Raw genomic sequence first — 21,166 nt, forward strand, 5'->3', positions numbered from 1 at the left:
TGTGTGTGTGATACTGGGCAGACTTGCAGCCTGTCTTTATAGTGAAAACAAAGATGCAAAAGAAAATGCAAATGAATCTGTTATTAAAAAGTAAACTTAGACACATACTTGCTGTCTACCAAGATAAAGGTCATTATTTACTATCAACTGAGTGTGTCAAACTTCACACCCATCCCAGTTCTTTCTAATTCACTTTCTACTTCACTGAAATGAAACAGATACTTCATGACTTCACCAGAAGTACTCTGCTTTTACTTTCATTGTCAGTGAAACCTCCTGATGTGTTGTCACAGCCAACCAGGAAGTGAAATTGTTTTAAAACAGACACATGCTTGTCAACCCTCCAGATTTTCCCAGGACCCCTGTTTTTTTTATTGCCCCCTCCTGGTTTCCTGCTGAGGTCACAGTTCTCCCGTATTCTGTATTCTGTCTTTTCTGGTAAATAAAAGTAAAATTCAAGGTATTTAACATTATTTTCATGCTTTAAAAGTGACCAAGACGCAGAAAAAAAAATCTCTGAAATTCAATTTTTCTGTGGGAGGACGTCCAGATCACTCACTTAGGTTTCCAAGTCCTCCCTATTTTGAGGCGGAGAGAGAAAACGGCAAATACTAGCAGAAAACGATCTATTCAAGTGTGTGTTTTTGTGTCTGATCCTCACGTTTGCAGACGCAGGCTCGATCCATCATCCAGATGAGCGAGGAGCAGTACTCGCAGTAGGTGGGGATACTGTACTGTGTCGACTTGAAGATGTGGCCGTTGTGTTCCTCCACCTGCAGTGGGAGCAGCAGAGACATCAGTCAGCTTAGATGAATCATTGCTTTTATTCCAAACACTTTGTTTCAGTGAATCAAAGTGTATTAAATTAAATTTTCAACTCACAATGTCAGTTTCCTTCTTCCTGGACTTCTTGCGTTCACGTTTAGGAGCCTGGAAAGAGACAGATGTTGTTACCTGGTGCGTTCTGTGTGTTTCTTGTGAGTGCTGCAGATGCAATTAATTGGTATCTATGGATATAATTTGTGTTGCAAAGTGCAGTAAGTAAGACGTTCCCATGGCAAGCAGTGAGAATGCCAAAAGCTAACCATTGTTCTTAGAACAATTAAGGGTCAAGTTTAAACTTCAGGTCCCCTTTAACTGCTTTCTCCGCCGACAAACCATCGCTGGTCTCTTATGCTGAATGAATTCTTTTTTTTCATCCATCCATCCAGTTTTTAATTTTCTTACCCTGCCAATCGTCCCCTCCATAGGCTTATACTCGGTCATGAACTCGTCCAGGAAGACCTTGAAGGTGTTGACCCACACCTTCACCGGCGATTCGCACCAGTCCCTCTGCTCCAGGCGCATGGTCTTCTCCAGGATGTGCTCGAACAGGGCGTACAGATCCTTGTAGCGGATACTCTTCCCATCATCCATCTGGTGGTAAGAGCAAAGGAAAGGAAATCAAATCATCAAATCATCAGAAACATTTACTCATTTGCTTAAACAGAATGAACAGTTTGACATCACTGCAGAGTATCTAAGAGTAAATTCAGTACTCTTCAGTGTGATTGACAACATCCCTATGTAAACCTTACTGATGCAGAGCTGCACAGATAAACAGTGACAATGGCAGACGAGGAGTGTTTGTCAAAGTCGAGGAAGGATCCTTAAATGGCTGAATTTCAAGGATTTTTAAGTATAATCCAGACATAAATTCTCACGGGACTGAAAATACTGTTTACATTTGTTCAAATTGTACAACAACATTAGAGAGTGCCAAAATTATCACAGTATCCTAAAAACTCCTCAGTCCACTGAGGGTTTACGGTGCACACCTGGAGACACTTGTTAGGTTGTTCCAATGTGTGTTCACCGAATTCTAAGAAGGACTCTTGCCTTGCCTCTGTAGGATCCTTCCTCGGAAGGACTCGTCCTAACAAGGAAGGATCCTTGACTTTGAGAAACACTATCAGAGATAAGAGCAGTGAGGACTTACAGCCAGAGCGGTGGAGTACGAGTTGAAGATGTTGATCCTGAACTCCCTCAGTGCTTTCTTGAAGACGACGTCCACCATGGTGTCTTTCTTACCATCTTCAGACTCCAACTCAGTGATCTGAAGGGACACGTGATTCTAAATTTAACACCTGAGCTCATAAAATGTAAATAAAACAACTACAAAAGTTTTCTTTAAAAAGTGGATGCTATGTCGTGATACTTATGATGATACGATTATTATTCCATATCAAAATAGGGTGTAAATGCATCTTCTTTGGCAGTTTTAGCACACAAACACACAAAATATGAAGGTAATATATTTAAATCTGATCACAGCATCATTATAACCATAAGTCCTGTGTGTGTGTGTGTGTGTGTGTGTGTGTGTGTGTGTGTGTGTGGTACAGGAACAAGTCCACTCACCTTTTTCATGAGGAAGTCATTCATGCTTCGGTAGTCGTGGGCCGAGCTGAGGATGTGCAGCGCATCGTTTTGCCACTGGGCAGGTTCCAGAGCGATGCTGCTGATCTTCACGCTGCGACGCCTCCTCATCTTTGGAGACGGCTCCTTGTTCTCTTTACTGTCCCTGACCCCCCGAGAGGAAGCTGCCTCCAAATCTGGACTGTGAGGAGGAGAAGAGGGGCCTTCTGGAAGGATGGAGACAAAGATGGAGAAGAAGTTAGAGAGAGGGTGTGTTCAAGACAGTGACCTCTAAATACAACCAAAATCAGTCTGCAGATTGATTTTATTTTTTACCATGTGCCTCTCCAGCTTCGCTCCTGCTGGCCTGCTTCTCTCTCGACAGTTTCTTCTCGCCGTGCTTTGTCTTACTCCAGAATCGTATCCTTCCTTTCATCCTGCTAAATCACACAACACAACCGAAAATCAATTCATTAAAAAAAAAACACATAAATGTCCACCAAATGAAATGTCACTGAAAAACTCTTAAATCTTCCATTTTCTGAGAGGCTGTGACTTTATTTACATGAATTTGTAGATTAATAAGTGATGTTCTTATTTCTATTTTCAGACTTAAATAAATTCCCAAATCTAAAAAATTCATAACTCTTAAATTGTACCATGTCCTTTCAGTTATTTAAGTGACCAATGAAATACATATGCATGTCACTTTGCAGCTGTAAAATAAACCTAATGACCCACCACATGTACAGTACAAGGTCAGGCAGTTTTTTATAAATGAAGTGTTTTAGAATAAAGTAAACCAAAAACAACTGACTCAGGTGATCTCTTACCTTCCATCCTGGCTGGAGGTTTTCCTGAGGACCTCCACTTTGCCCAGGTCTCCCGATGACATGGTCTTATGGATCTTCTTCTGATCTTTGTGAGAAGGCTGGAGAGCAGAGAACAACCGGTGAGAAAAATAAATGTTTATTTTAATTGGCTTCACAGGTTCTGAAGCTTGCCCAGGATGCTGTGGTTTTTGGTGTCCCGCATTGCAGGTTATTGCAGGTTGGTTCCTCTACATTTGTGCCTTATAGAGAGAAATATTATGATATGGAGTAATATTTTTTATAAGGTTTGTTCCACAACATAAAGTACAGCATGAATAATTCCACATCAGTGCAGTACATGTTTGTAAATCATGTAAAAGACAGATACATCACTTCCTCTGGTTCAAGTGATGCAAATGAATATACTGACACAATAAATCTAGTGAATCTGAAGAGAGATGGAGTGAATCAGCAGCATCACAGAGAGTAACACTGATGTTGAGAGAGAAACAGAAGTCATGCTTGGAAAATCCTGTTAGGAAACGACGGTGTTAGTGAGAAGTCACGCTGCTCGAGGTATTAACGGTTCCAGCATGCAGGAGCAGCAGGTGGCGTGCAGAGCAACACGAGGCATGATGTTGTGTGTCAGGACAGGTCGAGATATAAGTGGACAACATCTTCAGTCAGTCCTTACTGTGAAAAGTTTACTGTCGTTAAAGAGGAAGTAGATCCAGGGATACTTTCATACATTGTCACTTTGAGTTTTAACCTTTTATTTTTCCTTCAAAGCGGCTGCCACACTGTAAGACATTTTCTTCTTCTTCTTCTATACATTCAAAGAACCTATTTGGTCTGTTGTCAGGTTTATGTATTTTAATTACAAATAAAATTTCCATCTGATGGAGTCAAGTATTTCTAACACAGATCAGTAAATTCCACTTCAAATATGTTGATAAACTCAAACACATTTGCAATAAATACAACATATTAACAGTAATTAGTAATTCTGACAGTCGATTGATCATTTCACTTAAATATCCACCAGATTTGTCAAACATTTGCAGCTTCTAAAAAGCAAAGATTTGCTGCCTTTTTAGTTTTATTTGAGGCAGAACAAGTCCTACTTTAACACGGCATGTGTTTACAGAAGGAAAAATAAAAGATAAAACTTCAAAATATTGGGGTATCCCTCGATAAAGAGATCTAAGACAGTGTACAGCTTGGGCTGATGTACAGACCAACAGCCATCAGAGCGCCGTGCAAGGCCGTTCACTACAGACCGGCCACGGTGGCGGTCTGCTTGGTCAGACTGCAGCTCAGTAGTCGATAGTCCTTCAGTGAACACTTCGACTAAAGTGGGGTTAGCAGTGTTAACAGGCTCCTCCCCTGAAGCTCAGCCAGCTCCACCTGAGAGGAAGGTGGTGGAGGAGGAGGGAGGGGGGCCTGAGTGGACAGGAAATTGCTTGGAGGTAACGGAACCTCTGGAGATCCGGTGTTTTACCATCTCAGAGTCGCTGTGACAGTCAGCCTCGGGGTGGGTGTTTGGGAGAGACAGGGAGGGGGGCAGCGTGTGGGAGTGGGCAGGGATGTAGTATTCATCGTCGTCATCCGACTGGGTCGCCCCCTCAGAGTTACACCGGGTTAGGAAGTCAGAGCGCGTCCGGGACATTCGCGCTTTCTTTTTGGGGCCGGGGCGGCCCACCTGCTACCAGGCAACCACAGGAACATCAGGTCAGCTGCCAGTGTGTGTTTGTGCATATGTGTGTGTGTGTGTGTGTGTGTGTGTGTGTGTGTGTGTGTGTGTGTGTGTGTACGAGATCTTGGAATTGACTTAACCTGAGCTGAACTAAATACATTTAAATTCTTTGCAAAAATAACAAAACGTAGCTTCAGATACTCAACCAAACAAATACTTCCTGACTACGAATATCCTACAAATAAAATGACAAATGACAGCTTTATTTTCATGTCTATCAGCTGTACATTATGGCTGTATGTGCTTCTTCATTCTGTAATAAACCAAAGGAGCAAAATTAAGTTTTCAGTTCTGTAATAAAAACTAAATGGTAGGCACAGGATGAGCTGCGTCTTAATAAACTGTACTGTTTGTCTAATTATCTGGTGCTTAAGTCAGAGAAATGTCCCAGTGTAGCAAAGCAGGACTCGCTCACAGAACAAAAAAGGTTCAGACTGAAGTCTGGATTTCACAAATCTCTGTTTTACATGTTGCAGGTGACTCTATGCACATTTTCACTGTCTGTACAGCCCTGCGAGTCTGTGTGCGAGTCGTCTTTTGCTACATAAAAAATAAACCCTTCACTTAAATTCACTCATGATTAATTGAGACAAGATTAGTCTGCACACATCAACAGACCACTGTATCAGAATCAAACGATGTTTTTACATGCACGTGATACGTGTGTGTGTGTGTGTGTGTGTGTGTGTGTGTGTCCTACCTCTCTGTTTCTGGATCCAGCAGATTTAGAGTCATCTCTAAACATGGCCAAAGATCTTTCCTGGTTCACCAAATCCTTATCTGACCTGCAACACAAAACAAACGTTTTACAAGGGGACCAAATCTATTATTATTTTCTCACACTTAACTGTGACTTCTGCAGGAAGATCTTATTACTCCAATCATGGCAGATTGTGTCCTGTTTTTTACTTTAACTGACAGCTTACAGTCCATAGTACTATTGTAGGAGGGAAAATTTGTGCAAAAGAAACTATTGAAAACATCTTATAACATCAAACTTTGAAAATGTGTGGTCACCAGTCTCAAAGCAATGCTCATTCATCATTAGATTAAAGGATAACTTTTACATTTTTCAACCTGGAGCCTATTTCCCCGTGTAAACTGATCATAGAGACTGATGCGAACAACAGTTTTCAAAATTGTCCCAGTATTGAGGGAGGTGGCAGCAGCCGGTAGCTGCGGAACGAGCTGTAATGTAGGCACACGGGGCAACTGAACATCGTCACTGTATGTCCATTAAAATTATTAGTTATTTTTGACACAGACAGGCTCAGATTGTTACTTTAAGTGTCTGAGGTGTCTCAAAGTGCTTCTAATTTTTAATCTTTCCAATATATCACAGTCACATAAGATTCTTTTCCTGGATTTCCTGAATAAATCTTCACTTACAAAAGTCCTAAACAAAGCTAACCACTGCAGCACCGTATTTAAATGATAATACTAATAAACAGTATCACAGGACTGGCTGACTTCACCTGCCGTCACATCCCTCAGTATCATGGCTCACTTACTTGGAGAAGGGCAGCTTGCGTCTGGGCGGAGAGAACACAGTGTTGGGGGATTTCTCCACCATGTTCACAATCACAGTCTGTCCTGAGCTCTTCTTCTGAGCCTTTGGTGGTTTGGTGTCCAGGACCGGGCTGGGAGCCTGCTGCACCGGTCGGTTCGCCTTCTTCTTCTCTTGCCGACTGGGGAGGGCAGTGGGAATGCTGGACTTTGGCTCCAGGACGATCTGGATGTCAACCTCCGAGGAGCAAATCCCTGATTCTGGACTTGATACGTGGACAGTTGAAGATGGGACCCCAGGAGACTTGTCCACTTTACATATGTCACTCTCAGCCGGGGTGGCAATCGCATGAGGCTGTTCCATCTCTGATACTGCCTCAACAGGGGTCATTTGGGAACCAGTTGATGCCGCTCCTGTTTCAGATGCTCCTTGTAGGGTTTGGGCTGCCAGCAGCTCCCCCTCATCCACTGGACTCTCCTTCTGCATACTTATCAACACCACCACAGGCCTTCGTGACGTGGACTCCTTTCTCTCTCTGTAAGATTTGCTGGGGCTTTCGAATTTTGGTTCATGAGCTGGACTTTGGTCAGAAGCAATATAAAATGTTGCTCTCGGACCTTCTGCCTTGTTTAGCGGCTCAATCATAGGCTTCTCATTAAAGTTTGAATCCCTCAGCCCCTCATGTAGGTGGATGTCAAGTGCTTGGGGGTATTCTTGAAGTGCAGTCGACTGGGAACCAAATCCCCCAGAGCCTTCAGTCTCCATGTCTTCAACACTGAGCAGCTCAAAACTTCCGTGACTAGCTGGAGATCCCCGGGGTGAGAGTCTGTGATGGTCTTCCAGCTGGCAGGTGCTGCTGTCTGGGTCTTCTTGCACGCTGGTGGTTCGGACCTTAAGAAGCTCTAAGCTGAACTGAGCCTGCTCCAGCTCTCTCATCCGTCTGCTCTCTCGTTTCGAGCGGTTCCTGTGGCTCGTCTCGTCCGCGCTCCGACTTCGCTCTGAGTCCTCCTCTCTTTCTGTCTCTCCCACATCTATCAGAACAGGCTTAGAGTCTTCAGACAGGTCTACAGAGACGTCCTGGATGTAACCTTCCTGTCCTGATGAGGTGAGGTCCTCCATGGTTCCTGCCTCCATCTCTGGTGGTGGACTCTGCTGTCTTTCATGCTGCTCCTTCACTTCTCTGAACCTAAAGACATTATCAGTGCACATGCAAAAGTATAATTAAGAAATGTCTTCATACAAATCAGGCAGAAAACAGAACATACACACCAATATATCTGCACATCTGTAAACACAACACTGACATCACCTTTTAAGTTTATATGGTAAATATGTTGGCAAACAGTCGGCTATTTACACATCGAGATACCGGCTGACATGGCATTTATTTTGAGTCATGTTTCTGGCCACCGGATGAAATTTCAGTGTTCACTCTCTTTCAGATGTTAAAGGAAATATCTGTTTCTTTAGCTGCTAAATGTCCCACTATAGCTCTGTTTCCACTGAGCAGTCGGGTACAGCACAGTTCAGTTTGGTATGGTATGCTTTATTTCCATTTCCACTGTGAAAAGTTGTGGATGGTACCAATAGAACCGTTTCACACCGTCCCCATTTTTGGTCCCCCCTCTGTTGGGGTACCTAGCACACAGATCTGGTACTAAAAGGTGGAGCTGAGAACACTGAAGTCTGTTGATTGGTCAATAGAGGATGGTCACTCGGAGAAAAAAAAAAGCGTCGCAGAGTGTAGTTCCCGTGGGATCCGGCTACCCTAACGCCCGAGCTTGCCTGAGAAGGACAAAATGCACAAACCTGCTATTTTTAAATATCCCATAGAGAGAGACTCTCACTGCAGCTTCGTTCTGTGGACGATAAACGAGGTGCAGACTTCCAACTGTGATGAGGAAATACAGTGAGAGCTGGACGGAGCAGTGAGTGACAACAACCCCACCCACATTTAACAGGACTGTTTGCAGTGCAAACTCTAGGGTCTAGGTACCATGTCTGAAGGGTTACTGTTGGTTCCAAAGGTACCATACTGAAAGTGTTTGGTGGAAATGGAGCTTTGGTTCACCAGCTGATCGTTAAAACTGTCTGCTGTTTGGTGGTGAGCAGGTGGTGTACAGTTACCTTTCAGAGCTTTAACACTGACAACAGCTGCCTGCTGCGGCAGAAAACAACACTATGAGAGCAGAGAGACTCAAAACTGTAAAATTGGTTTAAAAACAAACAACAAAACAAAACAGTGAGCTGAAAGATGGTAAAACACTCAATGCTATGGGGATTTCCAGTGATTTTTACTATGAGCGACTCCTTCCATGTACTAGTATTCATAAGATCTGTTGTTAATATAAAACTATGAACTATAGCTGCTTAAAAAAATCCCCTCTCTTAAAAGATAGAGAAGTTTCCCTGTTTCCTGCTGCAAGACACTGACCACAATATCTAACAGGAAAGTCCTCCTGCAACAAGCAAAGCTCGGAAAATGATTCTGAAAATAACAAAGGGAAGAAAGTCCTGTCAAATGGATAGTTTGGATATTTTTGAAGTGGGGTTTTATGAGGCACTTATTCATAGTCAGTGTATTACATACAGTAAATGTCGGTCAGCACACTCCCAGTTTGGAGAAGCAGGCAGAAGGACCGTCACAGAAGCTAAACAATGTGCTGCAGCAGTAAAATGTATTTTAGCCACTTAAAAAAAAGATATCACTTTAAGTGTGCACTATGTTTAGAATATTTTCACTGCTTTTTCTTCCCTTTAGACAGCGACTTTTGACAGGGAACTGAAGCTGTTAGATCACTCTCTTCAAAGCCAGACTCCTTCGAGAAAGACAGTAATTCAACATCGCCGAACACAGGAGCTGCTGGTCTACTGCTGCCTCCATCAGTTAGTTTGTTAGTTACTTTGTGTTATTGTGTGACTTTGGTGACTCTGAACAAGTCCTTTTAAACACCAAAGTCACACAATAACACGAGGAAACAAACCATACAGTGAATGTCAGTCAGCATGCCCCTAAATTGGAGAAGCAGGCAGGAATACCACCACAGAAGCTAAGCAATGTACTGCTGTAAATGGGAGAGGAAGAAAATGTATTTTAGCCACCTAAAAAAAGTTCAATATCAGTTTAAGTGTACACTACTTTAAAAAATAATTTCACTTCTTTGCCCTGCAGCAGACAGCCCTTTCCAACATGGACGCTTCAGTTGTCCATCAAAGCCACCAGACTCCTTTGATGAACACCGTCATTTTAGCTCGCTGGACACAGGAGCCGCTGCCTTGATGGGAATTCACTGACTATGAATAAATACCTCATTCTACCCCACGTCAAATGATCTGCTTTGCATGTTGCAGGAGGACTTTCCTATTAAATATTGTGGTCAGCGTCTTGCAGCTTTTTTTAAAAGAGGGGATTTTTTAAGCTAATGGTGAACAAAAGCCCCGTTTCCACCAAACACTTTCGGTATGGTAAAAGTAACCCTTCAGACATAGCCTTTCCACTGCAAACAGCACTCTTAAATGTGGGCAGGGTTGTTGTGACTCACTGCTCCGTCTACCAGTGACGCTGATGGAAATCTGTGTAAGTGAAGTAAAATGGCTACATTAAAGAGAAACCATTTTGCTTTTTAATGTTATTTTCAAAAATATTAATGGTCTACGACTGAAATGTTATATCTCTGATAAACTCCGTGCTGACAGAATTCAACCTGTACTTTTACATGAATCCATCATATTACACACCTGTCTACCAGGTTCATTTGAATTTTCACCCATTACTAAGTCGTTTCAGATAACACTTTCATTCACCTGAGTCGAGCCAGGTGTCCTCTGCCCATCGCCTGCAGTTGCGTCACCGTCCTGTACGTCCGACAGTAGCGGCTCCTCACTGTGAACCCTCTCCAGGCTGTCTGAATGGTTAGAGCGGCTAAAGATCTGCGGCGACAGTAATGTCTCCAGCTCCTCTGTATGACGATGGCAGAATCTCGCCTCTGCAGGAACCTCCTGCGCTCCCTGTAGCTCCTCCAGGCTGCCTGCAGGCACACCGCCGCCTCCTCCTCATCACCAGAGTCCATGGTGGACTGCTTGAGGAGGCAGCCTCGCCACCATCGCTGCAGGAAACAGAAGAGGGAAAATATGTTGAAGGTTTTGGATTAAATGGATGTGGAAAAACAGTATGTAGTTTGTACATTTTCACCTTTTCTTCATTGGAAGAGTTGACCAAAATGTGCCTGTTTACTGAATTCCATGTTTAGATTTGATGAACTTGAGGAAAGGTGCATGGTGCCACCTTCTGTACGAGAGTGTGTAGCATCATGACTTATAAATAAGATATATTCTGGATACACTCATGTTTGTTTTTTTTTTGGTTTTTTTTTTAAAGGAAAAAGTATGAATCCCACTTTTCTAACCATCTAAAACAGCTCACTCTCTGCTGGGTTGCCCTGAAACCCACTTTATGTCAACCCAAATACATAGTTGAAGTTTTTTAGATTTGATATTTTTGTTATTCCTGGCAAGCTACTGTTTGTGAGGACAATGTGATTCAGTACGACGGACCAATCTGGCACCTGCATCCGGCAAACACCACTGAAGCTTCTGACAAATTTAAGCAGGCTAAAAACACCTTGAATTATTTTGATTATAGCCTGAAATATTTCATTTTCACCTCATTCATAAGCGTATTAAATGTCAGATTGTATTCTTGCATCATGCAAACAGAAACTTCCTCAGTAAGCGACTGAAAGAACGAACTGAACTCTCAATCTCTGACTAACTGTCCTAATTAAAACTACACAGTTATAGACAACTTCAGATATCAGTTTTCAGTCTTAAAATAACAAATATGAGATCTCAAACAGACCGAAGCTCAAACAGCAGCTTACACAGTATATGTTCTACTAAATGTTATCTGTGCTTCATCGGCTCCTGCTCAGTTTCAACTGGGTTTGTTTTCTCTCAGCCTGACAAAGATTTGGACAGCTCCCCTCTGAGGACTCTTCCAGAGAAAACATACCGCCAGCAGCCTGAATGCAGTGTTTTCTTCCTCCGTCAGTCCTTTCACTGTTTGCTTTCTTTCACTTTCTCTCTGTCTCTCTCTATCTGAAGGGTTACTTCTGGTTCCAATGGTACTATACTGAAAGTGTTTGGTGGTAATGAGACTTACACATCCAGAGAATGCTATTAAAACCTGAATAATAGCAGCACATCCCAAATGTCTAAGTCGCAAAATGCTACATTCAGAATAAGGCCTAACTCTGAATATCTAAAGGGAATATTTCTAGGATTCTTTGTAGTCTCAATGCAGAAGGTCAGAGCCAGATGGGATCTAATTCCACTCAGCAGAGGCAAATCAAGTTTATACACAGGCTTTATATCCCTCCTGAAACTAGACACAGAGTGAATCCAGCTTGGTCAGATCTTTGCGCTAAATTTTAATCTGCTGTTGGATCATTTTTTCATTGTTTGTGATGCTGTCCTCGTGATCAGCAGTTTTGGATTACAATCTGTCAACAGTTTGATGTTATATTTAAGCGCCAACTACATCCAGGTGCAAGGACTTGCCTGTTGGGACTAAATGACGAGTTACCTGCTGGTTTTCTCAACAGAAACCTTCTACACATGCTGCTGCACTGTGCTCAGGGATGTATTATGGTCACGTGGATCACTGATAAAGCTCCCACTCTTACTCAGTGGCTTCAAGCTGTGACAAGTATCATTGCATTCGAAGCTTTCTCTGCAGCCGAAGTGGATAAACCCTTTTTGTCCTACTGGACCTGGGACCCATTTCTTAATTACCTTGGTGCATCTGCATCTCGTAGGATGAGATCAGGGCTGATAGATTTGGCCTGGAAAAAGGATGCAATGTGTGATAGGCTGTCTTCCACGGATTTTATTTAATTTATTAGTCTTTTTTTGGGGTTGTTTTTTGTGTTTGTTTCATTGACTGTGCTCAGAAGTGTGCACCTGTAACCACACCCAAAACTGATGTCACAGAGTCTTGGAGTACAGCAACATGTTAAACCACTGTAGGTCAGCAAAAACATGACATTAAGGGGGTGTTCAGCTAGTTATCATGTTGTTCTGACGTGTTACAAACAGTAGAAATAAAAATAATAAATAAAAATAAATGCTTAATATGACACAGTGAGAGCAGTAACAGCCAGAGTAATAAGAGGAGGCTATAGGAAGAGCATGACTGCCGATCATCTCTGATCGAGAGGCTGTATTTAGAGAACCCTGTGTATCTGGAGTAAATGCACAACTATTAATCACCTAATGCCTAAAGAGTCTCAGAGTTAGTAGCCTTAATGGACTATAGAAACTTTGCTGTGTAGGATTGTTAAATTGATTCAAGCACTTACAGCAGATGTTTTATGGCTGATCAGAATTTCAAATATTGTTTTGACTGCATGGAAAGTCACGTAGAAGATGAAGCCTCTTAGGCTCAAACCCTCTCACATCTCACCTGGATGACAGCGGCGGCTCTCCTCATATCGACAAAGTGCTTCCTCTCCAGGACGGCCCTGAAGCGGCGCTGCAGCATGACAATTCGCCGCAGCACTTCCTGGTGGAGGAGAGTCTGAAGACGCTGACGCTCCGCCTCCCGCAGGAACACCTGCATCACACAGGAACATGTAATTAAGCACAGAACTGCCACAGATAAGATGGTACACCAAATGTGAGCTGGTCTCAAGAATCCGTACCATCGTGTTGCCAACTTGATACCCAGCAGGCGGCAGGTGGATCCGTCTGAAAAACTCCCTGATGCCTGACTTGGTCGCACTCGTGCCTCGAGGCAGCAGCACATGAAAGTGACGCACAAAGTCCTGCAACATGGTGAACATGTCGTCAGTCAAGCAGTTTCAGATACAAGGGTTCATGGTTGTTGGCAGTTACTGTTAAACCTAAGTTTCCCTCCAAAACATTAAAAACATTGCTAAACATCTAATTTTATTAAGAAAGCCCCCTCTTCAGTTCCAAATCAAAAAATGACTGTATTCCTGGTGGATTTATAATTGTAAATCTCAACATCTAGACATATTTGTGCAGCAATAAAAAGTAAGATTAGAATCAGCTTTGGTGGCCAAGTATGTATTCATGGCTCGCAGTCACATTCACACACAGTGCCCAGAACAAATGTAGGGAAGGATACACTCAAAGAGTAACATCTGTATTTTTCAACCTGGACCCTTTCTCCCATGTGTCTGTGTCTAAATTAACAATGGGGACAACAGTTTTTGAAACTGATCCACCATTGGGTGAGAGGGCTGCAGCCGGCAGCCACAAAACAGGTTTACTCTCATTTTATTCTTGTTTTATTCTACCGAGGTATATTCATTCATTTTCATTTTTTAAAATCGCTTATCGTGTGAGGGGTCGCGGGGGGGCTGGAGCCTATCTCAGCTGACATTAGACAAGAGGCAGGATACACCCTGGACAGGTCACAACACTATTGCAGGGCTATTATTAGACTGCAAATCAATGGCATGTTATGAATAATGACTAACACAGAGACAGGATGAAAAGAAGGCGTCTCGTACATTAATGACTCGGGGCTTAACACTGTGGGATCACTGTCACACACTTTTTAATGGACTTAATGAACTTAAGTACACAGTCGGATAAAATGATGACGGCCTTAACAGCTTTTTAATCCAGGAAAATACCCTGATGTTACCATGGTTACATGAATGCATTAGCATGAATAGGTCATGGGATATATGTGGCCTTTATCAGGATCAGTTATGAGATTATGAGATCAGATTTCACTATCAGCACATGGATTCAGCCATTTAGGTTTAGCTGTTGAAATCCTGCTAAAGTCACATATCTGCTATCATAAAAGCCCGTGGTTGGTTTGTTTTCTTTCACACCACAAACGAACCGCACCACTTGATAGTGGACCGAGACCCACCTTTTCAAGCAGTCTCAGTACGGTTGGTTAGTCCACACTAGGGTTCAACTGACAGCTTTTGCACCAGCCCAAACGAACCGTACCAACTATGCAAACGGACCTGAGTTTGTTTCAACCTGGACCTTATTCTTTATGTCTAAGAGTGCTTTCACACCAGACCTGTCTGAGCTACAAATAAACAGAACTGTAACACAGACCCATAGATCAGCTGTTAGACGTTCGTAGGAGAGGATTACCTGGAAGGTGTACTTGATGCTGTATCCTGATTGTCGGATCCGGACGGTTTCCAGCATACCTGTGTATCTGAGCTGTCTGAGCACCAGGCTGTCATTGAAACGCAACGGCAGCTGACGGAAAGAGACAGAAAGAGAAGAAAGAAAGGGTTAATTTAATGAAACAGAAGTCAGCAGTCAGTCAGAGAAGCTGTATTTAATCGATGACTCTTGTACAGCAGAATTTACCTTCTCAGCGTTGGAGCGAATACACTTCACAAAGTACGGCTCTGATTGGTCAAGAGTCTCCATCAGCTTATTGAGGGATGCCTGCACAAACATAAACAAATGACATCACATCGTGTTATACATAGAGAATTGCAATGGTTGAATGTACAAGAACATTAACTCGAGTACTGTACCTGGATACAGTTATGAGATATTTGAGTATTTCCATTTTCTGCTACCTTATACTTCTACTCCACTACATTTATGTGATACATCTAATTACTTACTACTACATTAATGTGTTAACAGCTCATATCCTGATTCCTGTTTTTATTTAAAATATGTATTATATTCAATGCAGCAGTGCAGTGATGTAAAAATGTTTAACTTTTAATGTTTATCTTCATGATATTCTTGTACACATTTAAGCATTACAGGCCATTGCTGCTACTGAGTCACTAAAGGTGTAATCTACTGATCGTCCAGCAGGGGGCGACGGCAGCACTGACCTGGAACTGTGCGCTGATGCTGGGCGGCTTCTTCTTCTTGTGCAGGTGAAGCAGAGACTTGGTGATGCGGTCGTGGAGCGTCACGCTGCTCAGGTAACGCAGAGACTTCACGTCCAACAAGTGCTGCATTCACAAAAGCAGATTACACATGAAACAGTGTCTGAGAGCTGATGAAGACCACTGACTCTGAAGATGTTGTCACGTGTTTGTGTCTTACCTTGGGAAGGGTTGGCTTGCTTTTGATGTTTTTGTTTCTCCTGCAGGTGGGAAACATTGTTTTTTTTATTATCAGATATAATGACAATTCACCAAGTTGGGTTTAAAAAAGGATGCACTGGAACCAGGTATACCCTCCCTTTTAGTCCATATATGTGTCTTCCTCTGAATACCTTTGCTACTACGCTAATGCAAATGGATAGCTGGAATCCTGGATATAAACAGTTGCTCATGCTCACTTCCATTTCTACCAGCTAACAGAGGTACCTTAAAGTTGCTGAACAAGCTGAGACAACAACACGGAAAGAAATCCCCTGCACACAGTGAATACATCAGTTTGTGAGTGAGTGATGTCCACATTTTCAATTTATGATTTTAAATTTATCAGATTAGACCAGCAGGTTTCTGGACATGTGGGTAGCAGAAAGGTAAAAAACAAATCAAGAGCAGCGAAAGACTGGTTAGAGTTTCTGCGTGTCACTCACAGCAGGATGCCCTGAGCTCTCTCCAGGAGCTTGCTGCTGGTCGAGTTGATGAAAATCCCGTCTTCTTCCAGGGCGGGACTTCCTGTCGAGGACATACGACCGGTCCTGGAGCTGCGACCATTGCAGCCGACACCGTAGCCATCCCTACAGGAGGTAGGGGGTGGAGTGAGAGAGAGACAGAGGGAGAGAAGAAAAAGAGAAGGGAGTGGTGTTCAGTTTGGTTCGGCAGTACTGCTTGTAGCAAAAGAGTCATTTGATGATGCAGTTCTTCATTTTGATTTTTCACTTCTTTGAATGAAGATGTTCCGAGATGAAATCACACACTGAAGACACTGACAAACAAAACTCATATGTTCTTAGCTCAGACTGAGGCTTTTAAATATTTTCTACCTGTTAAAAGGTTTTTTGGCCGGAGATTTTTCCTTGTATTTTATGCCTGTCTTGTTTTAACCTTTCATTTTCTTTTCTTTAGCTCCTTAATGAATTGTTTTTAAATGTATTTGGCAATGTGCTTCTTTTGTATCTTGTCTTGAAGCTTGTGATCTTTTATGTAGAGCACTTTGAAATGTGCTATTTAAATAAACTTGCCTTGCTTTCCCTGAGTGTTTAAAGGCTGAGGGTGTTGTACGCTGAGCAGATTGTAAAGCCCTTGAGGCTGATTTGTTATATTAGGCTTTATTAGGGATGCACAATAAATATCTGGCCGATAACGGGACATTTTAATTATTACGCACTATTCCGATAATTGAAATTACCACCAGTGGACTTGACTCAAGACACTGGTATTGTGTTGCACTCACCAGCTGGCCTTCTCATTCAGGGCGTTGGTGCCTTGAAGATCTGACAGAGGTGTCCGGGGATTCTTCCTGGTGATATCTGGATGGCAGAAGAGGAGAGGAGACACTTTAAAGCTCACTGGATAGATCTACATCTGCATCTTTGACCACAGCATGAATATCTTCTATTACTTCTTCTTTACCGGCAACCACCATGTTGCTTTTACCATGGACATATTGTATTTTGTACAAAGCTTTCACCCATATCTCTCCAGCTATCCTCCCTTTATCCCTCTCTTATCTGGCTACCTGCTTTCATCCACTCCCAAAGCCTTATCCTGCTCTTGTCTTAGACTGGCTTTACTTTCCCCCAGTCAGCCCCAAAGGTTTGTGTGTGTGAGAGAGTGTTTCAGTGGTTTTGGCAATGGGAAATTAATGCCGATTGAGACATTGTATATGAAAACAAACAGCTAATGAGCTGGGTGTTTCCACTTTACATTTGTAATTCCTTCTTGTAAAAGTTCAAACTCACTGCTTTTACTATGCAATGGCATATTTCACAGAACTGGGGTTCACTCTGTGTTCTGTTCTCTTCAAAAACACAGTGGGTAAAGGTGACCCCTGAAGCTGTTACGATACTGGATGGAATTAAAGGAATAGTTCGGTTTTTGTCGATTACTCTTACTCATGCCAAGAGTTAGATGAGAAGACTGACACCACTCTCATGTTTGTGCGATAACTATGAAGCAACAGCCAGTAGCTAAATAGCTTAGCTTAGCATATAGACTGGACAAAGACTGCTCCAAAAAAGAGGAAATATCCAGTGAGCAGCAGTTCTCTGTGTGAAAATGCCTTGTTGATGCCAGAGGTCAGAGGAGAATGGCCAGACTGGTTCAAGATGATAGAAAGGCAACAGTAACTCAAATAACCACTGGTTCCAACCAAGGTCTGCAGAAGACCATCTCTGAACCAACAACACGTCCAACCTTGAAGCAGATGGGCTACAGCAGCAGAAGACCACACCAGGTGCCACTCCTGTCAGCTAACAACAGGAAACTGAGGCTACACTTCACACAGGCTCACCAAAACTGGACAATAGAAGATTGGAAAAACGTTGCCTGGTCTGATGAGTCTGGATTTCTGCTGCCACATTCAGATGGTAGGGTCAGAATTTGGTGTAAACAACATGAAAGCATGGATCCATCCTGCCTTGTATCAACAGTTCAGGCTGCTGGTGGTGGTGTAATGGTGTGGGGGATATTTTCTTGGCACACTTTGGGCTCCTTAGTACCAGCTGAGCATGGTTTAAACACCACAGCCTACCTGAGTATTGTTGCTGACCATGTCCATCCCTTTATGACCACAGTGTACCCATCTTCTGATGGCTACTTCCAGCAGGATAACGCACCATGTCACAAAGCTCAAATCATCTCAAACTGGTTTCTTGAACATGACAATGAGTTCACTGTACTCCAATGGCCTCCACAGTCACCAGATCTCAGTCCAATAGAGCACCTTTGGGATGTGGTGGAACGTGAGATTCACATCATGGATGTGCAGCCGACAAATCTGCAGCAACTGTGTGAAGCTGTCATGTCAATATGGACCAACATCTCTGAGGAATGTTAATCTATGCCCCACATCACCAGTTTGTAGCACAGGATTTCCGTGTATAACCTCCAAATCCCAGGCAGGATAACCCCCGGCGTTATCAACAGGGTTATTTATTCAGACTTGACATCATAAAACTGTTTCCACCATGACTGGTGTTTCCCTTAAACAGTGGAAAATCTTTGGGGAATTTTCTTGGAAATTTCCTTGGACATCTCTTTCAGTTGCTGCTGCAGCTGTTAAATCCCACTGGAGTTGAGTGTGTATGAAAGCAAAGTACTACAACATGAGGACACTTTGGAGGTTTAGACACACAATGACACACTTAGCCGCACACGTATGAACAAGTCCACACACAGCTGAAGCCAAATGTGTGACAAAGGATGACCGGAAAATCCGAGGGCGTCATTAAATCCTGCCGGCTCACATGAGACCGACTCATTTGTGTGATCACTCATGTGTGGGAATAAGTCTCCACAGTGAGGTGAGTCAATCGGACTAGAGCTCAGAATGACCCAGATGTCTGATTTCCAATATCTTATTAAAAGCTGTAATAAAACCGGCTTACTGAGGCTGAAAGTCATCAGCGATCCATTATTCTCCACATGACCACCAACGACTTTCTCAATACAGTCTAGAATTAATTCCTTTGACTGGGTCGAGCTTAGTGAATGGCTTCTGATTGGCCTTTAAAAATAGAAGCACTTCTCACTTCAGCTCACCTCAACTCAACAGACCTTCATCGACAAAAATCCATCACCATTACAAACCCCATTAACAGGGAGCACCTCTCTAATACTACTGAGATGAGTTGAGGCTTGGTCTTCACTCCTAAATATCAATAATGTACCTGAAGAAATTAAATCCATAAGTCCTGTTTAAAGCATAGATAAGTTGATCCTGAAGAAGAGGAACCACTTTCAAAGAACAGCTCTTAAGCTGTCTCATGAGGCTCTTCCAGCCAGTGTTACTTCCTGTTTAATGGTTAACGTTCTCTAAACCAGTAGTTCACAACTGGTCCAGCTCTGTGGTCCAGATTTCTCCTTAGGGTGCTTTCAGACCTAGAGTTGTCTTGCTTTGGTTTGAATCAAGGACTCATTTTGTTACAAAGTTGCCTAGAGTTGGTTCGTGTTCTCACGGCAGCATTTACAAGCAGACCAGATCAAATGCCTTGTGCGAGAAAGCTGCTCTTGATTGGTCAGAATTTCCATGTGGGAAAAATCCAGGAAGTAAACAAAACGTTGAAGAAGACTACACTTGCAAGATAAATGTGACACTTTCTAATGTCACAATGGAGGGACAACTACGCAGGTTGATTTTAGCGCTGCTCATCGTGGACTATATTGCTGTCATTGTTCATTTTAGTCAAACCATACAGTTTGAAAACGAGGCGCGGCTCCAACTAGAAAACAATGTTTTGATGCATTGGATGTGCTGAATGTGCATATTAAGGCAGTACAGGAGGAGGTGCACATTAATAATCCTCCAGGACTGTAACATGCTCATGTTTAACCCAAACAATGTGTCATGTGACTGCAGTTGGTTCACATCCAGGTTGGAACACGTTCTCACCACAAACGAACCGCACCAGAGTTCGTTTGTAACCGGACTGAGACCACCTCTTCAAGAAGGTCTCCGCAGTCTGCAGTTTTGGTGCACACCTGAGTGCAATTGCTGTGTTCACACCTGCCCAAACGAACCACACTTAGAGGGCAGACTAACTTGAGTTCAATTGAACCAAACTAAACAGGGCAGGTGTGAAAGCACCGTTAGTCATTAGTTCAAGGTCCACACAGTTTAATACATTTAGCAGCATGCTTGCATTTGGCCATGTCGCCAAGCTAGTTTGCTGTGTTTGCTGTTTCCAGCACAGAGCTTTTATTTTGCAGTGCCGTTTACTGCTGTAGAGTAAGTAACTAACTGACAGTTACTTGATAGAGACAGCAAACTAGCTCAACAACATGGTCAAATGCAAGTATGATGCTGAATGTATTAAAGTGTGGGACCCCAAACTAATGACTAATGAGAAATCTCGAAGCCGTGGCTGGACCAGTTGGGAACCACTGATCTATATAGCTCAGTGTAACCGATCCCGATCAGTTAAAAAAGCCTTGATTGGCCCCAATCCTGAATTTTGAGATTGGATCGGGACATCCACAATTTCAAGTGTCTATCAGTAACATTTTCTTCTACCTTTTAAAAACAACTGCACCGAGTCATTTGAGTGTTTGAATTCATTATTCACTTTGAGGACATTTTTAAATTTTATACTAAAAAAATGTGAAATTGGATGAAAACACTGCAAAAATGTGTAAAAATCAGCTTCCTGCAAACAACAATTAGCAGCTGTGACTGAACTGTGACTACGCAGACACACTTTTGTCCTCCTGCAGCAGCAAAATCACAGACGCCTCATGATACAATATGGCGGAGATTCTGGAGGTTTTTGGAGTAACTTACTGTATTTCTCATCTTTGCATCTTTGAAGGATCTCAAGGCTCCTTTGGTGAACCGGATGATGGAGGAAACTAAAGCTGTCGACAGTTTTGACAACATTACAGGGAACTGCTGCATCATTACCTAAAACGGAGAGACAGAGAGAGGAAGAGACTTAATGTTTTGCAGTGAAGCGTCTCCGTTTGTGAATAATTCAATACATAAAAAATAAGAGCCAAAAACAAGAAGCATTATGAGCAAAAAGAGGAGATGAAAAGGAAAGCAGGCAGAGAAGGTGAACTAACAAAC

The 21,166-nt window shown here is 42.7% G+C and overlaps 1 protein-coding gene across 9 annotated transcripts in view; it reads right to left on the minus strand.

The window, feature by feature from the left end:
- Nucleotides 1-21,166, minus strand: part of LOC125886934 (unconventional myosin-IXAa-like) — a 226,942-nt gene that overhangs the window by 15,750 nt on the left and 190,026 nt on the right. For 7 of the 9 annotated variants that reach the window (XM_049573313.1, XM_049573318.1, XM_049573316.1 and 4 more), the window contains 20 exons: nucleotides 20,882-21,001; nucleotides 16,835-16,910; nucleotides 16,035-16,178; nucleotides 15,551-15,590; nucleotides 15,334-15,456; nucleotides 14,846-14,926; nucleotides 14,621-14,731; nucleotides 13,174-13,296; nucleotides 12,936-13,085; nucleotides 10,277-10,578; nucleotides 6,477-7,658; nucleotides 5,666-5,750; nucleotides 4,711-4,914; nucleotides 3,231-3,328; nucleotides 2,734-2,837; nucleotides 2,401-2,624; nucleotides 1,979-2,095; nucleotides 1,228-1,416; nucleotides 883-930; nucleotides 662-773 (listed from right to left, as the gene is read on the minus strand). In XM_049573313.1, the coding sequence (XP_049429270.1) occupies nucleotides 662-773; nucleotides 883-930; nucleotides 1,228-1,416; nucleotides 1,979-2,095; nucleotides 2,401-2,624; nucleotides 2,734-2,837; nucleotides 3,231-3,328; nucleotides 4,711-4,914; nucleotides 5,666-5,750; nucleotides 6,477-7,658; nucleotides 10,277-10,578; nucleotides 12,936-13,085; nucleotides 13,174-13,296; nucleotides 14,621-14,731; nucleotides 14,846-14,926; nucleotides 15,334-15,456; nucleotides 15,551-15,590; nucleotides 16,035-16,178; nucleotides 16,835-16,910; nucleotides 20,882-21,001 (3,633 nt within the window). The remainder of the gene's footprint in view (nucleotides 1-661; nucleotides 774-882; nucleotides 931-1,227; nucleotides 1,417-1,978; nucleotides 2,096-2,400; nucleotides 2,625-2,733; nucleotides 2,838-3,230; nucleotides 3,329-4,710; nucleotides 4,915-5,665; nucleotides 5,751-6,476; nucleotides 7,659-10,276; nucleotides 10,579-12,935; nucleotides 13,086-13,173; nucleotides 13,297-14,620; nucleotides 14,732-14,845; nucleotides 14,927-15,333; nucleotides 15,457-15,550; nucleotides 15,591-16,034; nucleotides 16,179-16,834; nucleotides 16,911-20,881; nucleotides 21,002-21,166) is intronic. The other 2 variants (XM_049573315.1, XM_049573320.1) reach the window with 2 other exon arrangements.

The sequence above is a fragment of the Epinephelus fuscoguttatus genome, linkage group LG4 (genome assembly GCF_011397635.1).
Source record: "Epinephelus fuscoguttatus linkage group LG4, E.fuscoguttatus.final_Chr_v1".
In the NCBI taxonomy this organism is placed as follows: domain Eukaryota; kingdom Metazoa; phylum Chordata; class Actinopteri; order Perciformes; family Serranidae; genus Epinephelus; species Epinephelus fuscoguttatus.